Source organism: Poecilia reticulata, linkage group LG23 (assembly GCF_000633615.1).
Source record: "Poecilia reticulata strain Guanapo linkage group LG23, Guppy_female_1.0+MT, whole genome shotgun sequence".
NCBI lineage: Eukaryota > Metazoa > Chordata > Actinopteri > Cyprinodontiformes > Poeciliidae > Poecilia > Poecilia reticulata.
The window spans coordinates 618187-630603 of record NC_024353.1 but is presented as its reverse complement, the minus strand read 5'-3'; the positions used below and the strand labels follow the sequence as shown (position 1 = coordinate 630603).

Sequence of the window (12417 nt, the reverse complement as noted above, 5' to 3'; positions counted from 1 at the left end):
TACAGAAGACAATTATAAACACGATAGTTAACTTCCTGTTTGCGTTGTGATGCTTTTGTTTTGAAGGGACAGCTTCTTGTTTTACTTGAAGCAAAAACGGCTTAACGGCAATCGAGACGATTTATAACGGAGCTTATAAAATGTATTTTGTTTAGCAGATGAAGAGAAAAGGTACGTTTATGATGTAAATAAGTACTTGTTTTAAATGTAATGTGACTTAAACCGTGGAATTATTTAATTATATGCCGAAATTAAGTTAATTTAGTTGTACACGTTATTTTAAGCTAGCAGTTAGCGCAGTTCACAGCTAACCTAAAATTTAACTGCACAGGATAAATTGCCATGGTAACTTTTTTATTATTATTTGTTTTGTTTTTGCTTTGCCAATGGTAATGTATATTCTACTGCTTTCGTGAAATCTTATGAAAGCTTAATTCAGTCAGGATCTCTGGAAAATCCCGCTTCGTAAACCAGCTTTTTTGTGTAACCTAAGCAGGTTTGTGGATTTCCTTCCCGACACGTTGACTGCTCCAAAATGCTAACGTTGTTTTCTTTAAGCCCCTAATTTGGTGGTTTGATTAGGTTCGTAGTAATTGTGGATATCAAGTGGTGGGTTAATCTGATAATTGGTTATACTTGACAAACTGCAGCATTTCCGTTTCCTCTCCCCTGGTTCTCTCTGTTTTCCCCGCCAAAAAGTTTTTCAATCAAGAAAAAGACAAATATTGCATTAATTTACATTTTGTTCTATACTAACCTCATTATAGAACATATAAGTTATAATGTCAAAAGATTAGATGTTTTTAAAAGATGTTATGAGAAAATATTTTTTTAAAATACTTTTTACTAATTAGAAAAAGGAGTTAAAATCTTTCCATGTCATCGATTGAAAAATCAACGGATAGCTTTACATCTGAATGTGTTTACATTTTGAAAACCTCGTTGTTCAATGACAAAATTCGTGTTTTTTGACGCATTTATTTTCAAGTTATTAAATTTTTTTTATAATTATATTGCAGCCAATAATTAAATTATTTATATTCTCTTCCAGAATAAAAATAATTTTACCACGTCTAGATTTCAAAACATTTTAAGTAATTTTAAAATAAGAAAATACAAGAAAAGTGGCTCAAATTTGTTTTTGCCTTTACAAAATATAAGGATATCTGCTAAATCTTTTTTTTAATGCTATGACATCTTTGGCCACGTGGTGGCGCTTCATTAGCTTCTGCTTTTACCAAACACTGACATAATTATATTTGCAAATCTGAAGACAAAAGAAATGTTTAGCCTCATTTTGCAGTTTTTCATAAATGTCAGATTTTAAGAATCCGCTGTTTCATTTTGTTAAACTTTAGATGGAAAAAAAATCCGCTTTTCTTCCAAAGTGCAGTTCCCCAATCTCACCACCAGAGGTCACCACAGACCAGAACTCCATCTTCTCTGCAGCCTGGTTTCATAATTGTTGAACTTACATAAAGTTATTAGTCAGACACTTCCTATTACCATATGTTTTAGGGATTTTATCATCAGCTGTGACGTTTGTAAACAGCTGAATGTCCCAGGATGCACCCACAGTGGGATGTATTGTTCAGTTTCCTGTTTTTCATAAATTAATCCTGCAGGAAAACCAAATCTAAACCCGACAGTGGAAAAGTCCTAAGCATGCTTCCTCTCCTCCAGCTTAAACTTGAGGCATATCTCAGCCGCACAGTTAGCAACAGAATCAACAAAAAAACAACCTTTCTGGATCACAAATACAGAATTTATTTATTTATTTTTAGTGCAGCAGTAAATCCTGCCGGCATGCAGCAGCCACCTTGAGGTTTGTGGGTCAAATCCCAGGCTGCAGTCTGCTCATTATGCTCCCTGACTGGATTTGGCTCCACACTGTGCAGAAGCAGATCTGTGAGAGCGAGACTCATGCAGACGTTGTTCTCGGCACCTGCATGTCGTGTAGAGTGAAACTCGGCCGCACAGCTGAAATTTGCTGCAGATTATGTCACAGCTGTTGCACTAAAAAGGCAACATGTGCCTCCGGGCTCAGAAACGAGACATAATTAAACCAGCATGGTGCCTTTAAGTTGTTCCCATGGCTACAGGGAGAATTTAATGTTGTTTAATGGTTGGAATTACAGGATTTTAGGAAAATTGGTGATTTTTGGGAGGATATTTTGCGGGATTGTTTTAATTCAGACATATTGGAGGATATCTCAATCATTTCAGTAGCTGCCTTTCTATTAACCATATAATTACACAGTTTGACAATAAATTGAAAATACACCAGTTTCAAAAGGTTTTGGCACCAAGATGAGTTTTTAATTGTATTGAAATTGGTTTATTTTGCAAAATTGTAATTTTGTTTTCGCTTCACACGAGTGACATGATCGACAACCAGACGTTGCCACTGGTGGAAACTAAGAAGAAGATGACAGGAAGTGGTCGTAGGATCATTGTTAATGACTAATTGCTTGAACAAAACAATTCATGTTGATTTTAGTTGTGTCTTAATTAATGGAAACACTACAATCCTTTGTTAGCGGAAAATGTACAAAGTTTTACGCACATCTGTAATGGAAATACAGCTTGATAAAAGCAGCAGTAGCTTTGTTTCTATTCACCATATAATTATGCAGTTTGACATTTTGAAAATGTGTTGAATGGACACATCAGTTTTGGAAAAAACTAGTTTTTCACTAAAAGGTTTGGGTGCTAGGATGATGTTTTGTTCGTTTGTTTTTTCCCTTTGAAATTGTTTTATTTTGAAAAACTGCAATTGAAACACTGCTTTCGTATCACGGTCAACAACCGAATGTTGCCACTGAACCAAACCACCAAGAAGACATGACGGGAAGTAGTTGGATGATGATGGTCCTTCAGGTGTGATTCTTCTTTAATGAAAACACCGCAATTGCAATATCGTGTTTTTTTCGACATGAGCGAAATATTGACAAAGTTTTGCGCACATTAGTAATGGAAAAGCATCTGTCTTCAGTCAGAGGCCTCTACAGTCACGCTGCAGGACTGACTGCTAGCAGGTGTCCTCCCTGCCCACATCATCACCATCATCAATAACGTATTGAATATTATATTAGAGTATAGATTGGAGCCACGTGGGGATTTGTGAATGACATTTACCGTGGCGCTCGGTCCGCTCAGGGCAGAACTGCATGTTCCGGGCGGGTTAGGGGAGGGAGGGCTCACGGGCTGCCTGACACGCCCTGCCCACTTAGGACCTCATATTTGTGTAGCTGCCTGAAAATCTCCTGTTGTCTGCGGACAGGCAGGCGGACCGTCGGCCGTTTTCAGCGCTGAGAGTTTCCCAGCAGCCCGACCAGAGGCGGCCGGTGGGAGGAGGCAGAGACACCGCAGGAGCAGCCCGATCCGACGCAGCCTCTCCGCTCTCCACAGGAGGAAGGACCCATCAGCGCTAACCGATGTCTACGGTAGGATTTGGTTTGTTTTCATATTTGCTGTGTTGACGCTGAAAACGGAGCCGGTTTTCAGCAGGTTTGAGGGAGGAATCAGCGGCGCGCCGTGGCACGCAGCTGCCCGAGCATCATTCACCGCTTCGGGCGGCTGGGTGGCGAGGAGCAGCCCGGGGTTGAGCATCAACAAACCGCCGCGGAAAACGTTAAAACCTCTCGACTTATCGCCTTTATTAGTGTGGCTCTTTTTGGTTTTGTTTTTAGTTGAAGCGTGGTGGAGGTGTGTTTTGAGGCCGAGCTCAGGTTAGTTGAAGCCGCCTCTGACAGCCAGGGCGGCGGGACAGTAGAGCCGCAGTCGGCGTGGAGAGCGACCGGCCGCGGTAAGCTGGCGCCCGTTACGGCCGCGAAGACGGGAAGTGGCGACACGGACTTTCAAAATAATATACACATTTTAAGCAAAACTAAATCGGGTGCGTTTTAAGCAGTTGAATTTGTGCTTTTTATACTTTAAACATACACTAAATGAATCAAGTATTTTATTTAAAGTTTCAGCGGTAATTTTAGCTGTTGAGCAGTTCTATTTTATGTTGTATTTAGTGAATTTTAGACAAGTTTATGCATTTATTTGGGCTTATATCTGCTTGTTTAGGTTCAGTTACATTATGTTACATTGGCAACAAAATGGTCATTTTATACTTCATAGTTACCTGAGATCTCCACAGTAAAGAGTGAAAGGTTTCAATTTGTAAACATGAAGATTTTAATTTTATTAGTTGTATGTACAATACAAAAAATATTTAATTGTAATAAATATATAAATGAATTCACTATTTTAATTCATGCTGTCATTGCTACACTTTCTCTTAGCTTTGGTGCCTCAAACGGTCTCTGGTTTTATTTTGAAATTACATACCGGAAGTGACCCAATCACCACTGCGTGTTTGATGAAAGAAGAGGGTCAGCACGGATTTATGTGTCTCCAAATGCCTTTAAAATGTGCACCATCTCCCTGAGCCATAAACGCTGTTTTTAACAGGAATCCCCCAGGCACACAGTGGGAACATGAACCAGAAATAGTACTGCATGTGGATTTTGAATTAATTTGGTGGAAATTTGTATTAAAAATGAGTGAAAATCTTCACAAATCTTCAGTGATGGTCCAGACAGAGCAGCCAAACCTGTGTATATCTGCTTATCCAACAGCCTCTCTGATGCACCTCAGCTTCCCCCTTCAGGCTGTGGTGCAGGAGTGTCTTGCCGTTCAGCGTGAGGCAGCACTTGAGCCTCCAAGGCTGCACTTTCATTTGATTTTCAGAAATTAAAAAGTCTCCCATACGGATGCAGAGAGAGCTCTAGTTCTCATCAGGGCATGGCCTAAATTTCCCTCCCAGATAAGCTACTTAAACTGTGATCGTATAAAGATAAAAATCCCTCCATACTTCATCCTTCCTCCTAAAATAACAGACTTAAAAAGTGGCTCATCTGACTTCCTGATTCAAAAGCATGTTTACGAGCTCGTCCTCCCCCGTTAGAACGCCACTGCCTTACGCATATGCTGCTTTTTTCCTTCCTCGCGTCTCCAGTTGCAGCATGAATCTTTAAAAGCTCATAAGAGACGTGGTTCAGCTTTTTCCAGTCCTGGTTCTCCTGTGCGTACAGCCGGTACAGAGCAGTAGTAACGGTAGTCGTGTTGGTGAGCTGGTGTAACGTGCAGAGCGGAGAACCTGCGGTCAGAAAACGCTTCTTGTGGTCTGGGGTGAGGAGCATTGCAACCAAACAGCCTCTGCAAAGATACAAATCTATTTATTGCAGGTGGAAGTTTGGGGATTATGTTGCAAATTAATATTTCATATCATTTAAATGCTGTTTTGGTCATTCATTGCATACAGTTCAGTTCAACGTCTCCTGCAAAGTCCAATGAGTGGTTTGTCTTCCTAAAGTAAGGCTGCAGATGTTGGCCCATAAACCACAAAGTGAGGATTTTTTGTCTACAAGCCGCTGAATAAAAGGAAGTGGTCATTTTATATGATTGTTTTGGTGACTAACGTTATTTATGCTGTATTTCTAAATTCATAAATGTGCTTTTGCAATAAAAACAGCAGGTATCTATCTGGAATTTCAGCCAGACATGTCGTAATAAGTAATAAATCAATTAATTGCATAATAAATTAAAACGAGCTCATTAATTTCCATTTTCTCTTTTCTCACTTTCTACCAAAAACTGGAAGATAAAATTCTTCAGTCTGGTATTTTGGTCTCAACTAATCCTTTTTCTAAAGGACAACTTTTGTTTACAGACTTCATCATTCATTTTATTTGTTGTTTATTTATTTTGGATCTACATTTAGAGGGGTTCAGCCAATTGGCACCAAGGAAAACTCTTGGATTGGCTGCTTTGCCAACTTCAGCCAATAGCGTGTCTTGTAGCATTGCCTTCATGTATTTCAGCTTCCCAAGCTGCATTTTCTTCTATTGAATCTTTTTAAATACTTTCTACTAAACAATCGTTGTGTGTAGGCAAATAACCTGGAGTTGCGTTCCAGTAAAAAATTTAAGAATAGTTTGGAGTTCAACATAATATGCCTGTAATTCTTAACTTGGTTTTACATTTTTGTAGATTTTGAGCCGATGTCATTTGGTCCAAATGCCTTAAAATAATGTGAAATTACCCTTAAACACAAATCTAAATCAGAAGCTAATGTTTTCCTGGTCTTGATTCGTAATGTACACATTTGACCATTTTGGTGTTACTATTAATAGCACTGAAATATAAGGCAGTCTGGTGGAAAAAAACAAAGCCGGTGTTTCAATATGTTGAAGAAATGTCACTAGAAAACTAATATAGGTCATGAAATCCCCAAAGTGTCTGTATTGAATTCTGTGGCAATTCCTTTATTATTTGGAGTGATTGCTCGGGGTTTAATGGGAAAACTTTGCTTTCGCTCGCAGCACTAAAACAAAGTCATTAAACGTTTTTTCCTCCTGAGATCATTAATATCTGCTCAGTGGGTCCAAGCCTGAATATGACTGGCTGACGCTGAGATAATGTGAGGCAGTGGAGATGCTGTGAAGCGGCTCCGTCTGGGGCGAAAGTGTGGAAAACGGCATCGGCATTTCCAGTTAAACCAGCTGACCCAGTGCAAAAACACGGTTTAACCTCCAATAAAAAAGAAATGGACAAAAACAGAAACATAAAGAGCAAAAAGAAGGTGCTAATGTAGCGACGCACAATGTGTTGGGGATGGGCAGTAAATTATTTTTAATCAATTAATCAAATTTTTTGATTTTTAAAGATTCAATTTTCAAAAACCAAGGAGATTTTTGTTCTCCTTGAGTTTTCATGCTTCAGTGATGTCAGCAGGCCTGAGGCGGCCATCTTGTCTTACAAGCTTCTGTTTATTCGGACTTTAAATTCAGGTCCACTTTGTGATGGAATATTACCATTTCTTTTCTTCATCACGAGAATAAAGTCATAATATTACAACCAAACATTTGTACCACAATAGAGTCAAAATAAGACAAGAATAAAGGAGAGCTCCAACAAAATTACATCTTTATTCTCATATTATGATTGTTTTCGTATGAAATACAAATAATTTTCTCCCAGCTCTGATATTCCACCGTCCAACTCACAGAAGGGATGATTGAAATATTTCAAAATAGTTTCTGTCATAAGTAATTTCTGTTTTAGAGCAAAAGTGAGCACAAGAAATCGATTAAAATCTGACCTGGTATGAAAATGCTGCAGGCTGAATAAACGGATAACGTTCAATATTTGAATTAAGAGTTTATTCTGAACTAAAGAGATATTTGGGGTTTTTTGAAAGCTGTATGGAAAAGTAGATGTGAATCAGATGACGTCGTCTTGGTTCCTTATCCACTTCCTTTCTCCAGACGAATAAACATCCTTTTTCCTCTGGTGGACTCGACATTGAATGCCACACCGATGCGTCTATGCAGAGTAATGTGGATGCATTTTAAGGCTCACTAAATTATAAGGTGCTGATTGTTTATGAATATTATAAAATGGTCTGTTGAGCATATCGGCGCTAAAATCTCAGCTCCAGGTTAGAGCAGAAAAAGCCCGATCGTTGGGAAATAATCCAGTTAATGTCTCCTTAATAATTCTCAACTAAATTTTTAGTTTTTTGTTTGAAATCTGTAAAATAATTTATTCCAAAGAAAAATCCTGATCTATGTTTTGGCGTATTTTTAAATGTCACAAAATGGAAAAGCTGCTTTAAAGAAAGCTTTATTTTCTTTTGGTTCAGCCTGCAGTGTTGGACTCTAAAATCTTCAGAGTTTTTTTACTCAGCCTCTTAAATTTAGTTAAAAAAAATTCCTAAAACACTTTTTAAAAAATGTAAGCATGTTAACCAAATTTATGCTAAAAAGTTAGAGAAATCTGAAGGAAACTTTTAAAGGTTTTCAGTAGCACATTGTGGACTAACTAAAAAATGGCTGAAGTAACATGTTTATCGCTTCCTTTGAAATTGTATTGCAAAAATGTCAACCGAAGTTGGCTAAGAATAAAACTTTGTAAATGTTTGAAGTAGGGGTTGCACCGATTAGTCGATTCTTTTCTCTGTAATGACTCTTTTCTGGGCCAGTCGACTAGTCGCAGTCACATGACAAAACTGATTTTTCCAAGGAAATGAAAGAAGGTGAATTAGATGAGTTTGTCAGAAAGCTCAAATTGTATAAAAACTTAAATAATTTACCAAAGAGAAACTGAAAATGTCAGTATAGGCTACCGCAATCGGGGTGCTGCGTGGCGCAGTGGTTAGCACGGCGCTCATAGACACTTTAGACCGCGGTAGCCTGGAGTCCGACTCCCGTCCCGGTTCGCTGGGCCCAGGCCTCTCCGCTCTCTCTGCCCCCTTAGTCAGATTGCTGTCAAATAAACTAGTGCCGAAAAAATCCTTAAAAAAAAAAAAAAAAAACTACACACAGACAATGCGGCATCATGTCGGGCTTTTTTTATTTATTTTTTATCCCTGATCAGCGTCACCCTGCGTATTGTAGCCTCTAAACTGTCGGCTTTACGCTTTTATAAAATGCTGTTTGACAGCATCTGGAAACAAAGTCCAAGCTTCACTCTGATTATCTGATAGAGACGATCTCTGCCGCCGTCTGCATGTCGGTTCACAGAGCTGCTGCTGATCAGTGGAGCTTCCTGCTGCGCATGGGGCGGAGAAGCAGCAGGAGGCTTTGTTGAATTTAACTGTATTCAAACAGGATCCTTTCATAATACGTTTGGTTTGTGATGTTCCAAAAGCACCACTGTGGTCAGACTAATAATGTGACTCCTATATGTGCAGCTATCCAGCGATCATCAGTATCAGCCGCCGTTTGTGCGACTGACTTTTCTCCACTGCTCACGAAGAATGATCAGTTTATTGCTCTTTTAATTCTTGGTAAAAGCGGGAGGTGGGTGTACAATATTTGCCGTGAATATAACTGATAAAGCCTTCAAGAAGTCGTGAAGGGTTTTGCGCTTGCATCACTATGGCATCGCCGCGACTAGTCGACTCGACTATTATCATGATGTAGTCGACCTTTAAAAATATTAAGTCGATCAACCCCTCGTTTGAAGTCAACAAACCGCGGTCCCAACCCACAACTGTTTGCTTTGATGAATGGCAAAGCTCTTTGTCACGTTTGCATATTTCTCAGTAACCTTAATCTGTCATTAAGGGTGTTTCTTTGCCAACATGATACTTTGGGAGGAGATTCTGAGATCCTGCATTCAAAGAAACAACTTCAGCTACTTGAAAGAAATCCCTGGAGAAGGAGTTTATGCACCAGGATGTGAGGCTGGGAGCCAAACAACCTGCTTATAAAGAACTCCTTATAAGGAATGCTACCAACCCCACAGGTAGATCCAGTCTGAGGCCTTTGGGGTCTTTTGTTTTCCTTTTCAAACTCAGTGACAATATGTGAGCATTGACTGTTTCTGAAGTGAATCACCTATTGAGAAAGAGTGAAAAACGAGGCAACCCCAGCTCCACCCAAAGGCTATTTCTGGTTTTTTGTGTTGCTTAATAACACACAACGACTTGGATGGACATTATGATGGGGTTTGTTTAAGGACTAAAATTGACCAAATGTGATTTGTAAAATATATTTGGGATCAAACATACTTGGTAAGTTGTGTTTTCACAGTGCTGTTTACACACCTTGGTATGACCGTCCCTCCTTTCACCTTCTGTGAAGAACAAGAATTTACATCAGATCAGTCTACAGCTCAGTGACTGACAGGCTCCTCTTGTGGCGTTTGCGTCAAGAGCCTCTCAACCTGCTTTTTTATGGCAGTAAAAGGGATAAGCCTCCAGGGCTTATTTGGACTGATGGTTGTCTGCAGCGCCATTAGAGCCGTCTGTGGCAGGGTGGCTCGAACTGGCTGTCTGTATCTGAAACTGTTTGGATGAACGCCCAGCATCACTATGTAGGGACATGATGGCCGCTGGCCAGGCTTTGCTTTGCGTAGTTTACCCCTACGCTTTTAGACTTTTGTTTGTGAGCTGCAACACTGTTTCCTCTTAATGATTTAGCTGAGCCACAAAACAAGAAAGTGGGATTGTTCAGGGAGTGAAGGCTTCCACGGATTGCCCTGCGGTGAACTGTGAAGCAGGTTGTTACAGTAACAATGCAGGGAGAGTCGGCCCGGTTTATCTCATGTTTAGTTAGAGCTTTGAGCAGATCTGCAATGGGTGTGTGGCTTTTATGTTTAATTTACCAGAAAATACTTTCCACATTAAATCATTTTCGCTTGCTTTGTTTTTCAGATATTCTAAAAACACGTAGTTTTAACACCAAATGTGCCTTAATATGCACAGTGGAAACCAAACTGAAAAAGGTGACATCAACGGTATAACTCATTTACACTCTTGGTGATTCAGCCAATCAACACCAAGGAAAATCAATGGCGCTCCTCGATTGGGCAGCCAACAGCATGTGAGGTAGCATTGTGCCATATTATCTAAATGTTGCAACTGAAATGGAGACTTATTGGACCAGGCAACTTAGCCGGTGAGTGTCTGCTGTGATTGGGGCTGAAACGATTAATCGTGATTAATCAATTATTGAAATAATCGTCAACTAATTTAATAATCGATTAATCCCTAATTGGAGTTTACAGACTCAAAAAAAAACTCTTGTTGGGAAAACAACATATTCAGAGCAGTAATTAAGCCAAAATTGTATAAAATATAATAAATTTTGCATTTAAGATTAAAACATCTTGGTCTGTAACCCAAAACTTCTCATTTGGCAAAGTTTTAGCTTCACCCGGCTCAAGTTCACTAAAGGAAAGCTGTTTATGCATTTTAGGCAATGAAATGTTTAATTATAATGTTGAATTGCATTTTTATTTTCACCTTTTTTATGTATTTCTAACATTGTATGAAAATAGCTTAAGAGGCAAAATTTTAAAAGTTGTAGAATTTTTGCATTTTTATCCGATTAATCAATTAATCTTCAGAATAATCGATTATTAAATAATTTGGTTCCGGCCCTAATTCTTTCTACATTTTCAGTGCTGTTAAAATTCACACATTCATGGCTCAACATATCTTGTGTGAAACTTTTAGGAGTAGTTTCCAGAAGTTACGCCTTTACTTTCACTGATTTGATCTCGACTTGAATTCCTGCTCCAATCGGTGAGTTTCTCTTCCTGCAAATCGTTAGTCTCATTTTGTGTACTATTGGGTAAACTGGATGGAAGAGGCGTTTGCAAAGCTCATCGTGCATCATTAATCAGAAACCTAGCTGGCATCAGCAGAAGGTGAAGCGTGCAGAGGGCCACATTAATTAGCGTCGTGTGTCCGCTGTAATCCATCTTCCAGCCGGATACCTGATTAAATCGCTCCGACACAGATCTTGGTTTCCGTGCAAGCAAGCCGTGCGTCATTCAAAACAAGACGGTATTGAACTATATCTGGTTAACTGGGCTTCACGCTTACTGATGCAGATTATAAATGTACATGCAGGAAGGTGGAAGTGAAAGCAGCATTAACCACAACCAGGAAGAAGTTTTTAATTATTTTTAGTTTATAGTTTTCCTGCTCAGAGCGAGTAGTAAATGTGTTGCAACTTGTAAATTATTCTTGGCAGAATGAACTGCAAACAAATGCTTTCAGTTCCTGGGAGTGAATATTTGAAATCACTATGGATGAATTTTGGAACAGCACTGTTGAAGACATGGTCAATCATGTTCAAATCTGGACTTTGAGTAGGCCACTTCATATCATTTTGTTGAGCCATCACAATCTGATGGCTGGATTTTCATTTCCAGAAACTTCCACCATGATGGTCGACTGTATTATGTCATGTTCTTTATCTGAAATGATGTGTTCTGAGTACGACTGAAATGATTAATCGTCAACTAATTCAATCAATTAATCGTTAACATGCTCAAAAACAGACCATTTATCGTAAAAACACTCTGATTATAAAACCAAAAATATGCATTTATATTCCTGAATCAATTGGATTAACCGTGTTGAATCAACTGTTTAAAATAATCCTCAACTAATTCAGTAATCGATTAATCATTAACTGGAGTGTACATGCTAAAAAAAAAAAGACCATTTATTGAAAAAACACACTCGGATCATAAAAACCAAAAAATGTACAAAAAATATACATTTCTGTACCGGAAACAATCGAAGGGATCGTGTTGAATCAATTATTTAAATAATTAACTAAGTTAGTAATAAATCAATTGTTAACTGGAGCATACAGGCTCAAAAAGGCAATTTGCTGAAAGGGAAACATACTGAGAGCAGTAATTAAGCCAAAACTGTAGAAGAAAATATATAAATTTTGTATTTGATTTTTTTTTTTTAAATAACTTTTTCTGTAAATATGCATTAGCCATAAAATCTCCCATTAATCACTTATTACTAAAATATTAATCGATTAATCAAAAATATAATCACCAGGGCAGTTATACACAGTATCAATGTTTTCACACATTATATATATA

General features: G+C 38.5%; 1 protein-coding gene across 2 annotated transcripts in view; it reads left to right on the top strand.

Moving 5' to 3' along the window:
• Nucleotides 1–65: 65 nt before the first annotated feature.
• LOC103459112 (fatty acyl-CoA reductase 1) overlaps nt 66–12417 on the top strand; it is a 47675-nt gene continuing 35323 nt past the window's right edge. Inside the window, exons 1-2 of one of the 2 annotated variants that reach the window (XM_008400361.2) lie at nt 66–171; nt 3284–3446. In XM_008400361.2, the coding sequence (XP_008398583.1) occupies nt 3438–3446 (9 nt within the window). In that variant the 5' untranslated portion in view covers nt 66–171; nt 3284–3437. Of the gene's footprint in view, nt 172–404; nt 497–3283; nt 3447–12417 lie in introns of those variants that run through there. The other variant, XM_008400363.2, reaches the window with a different exon arrangement.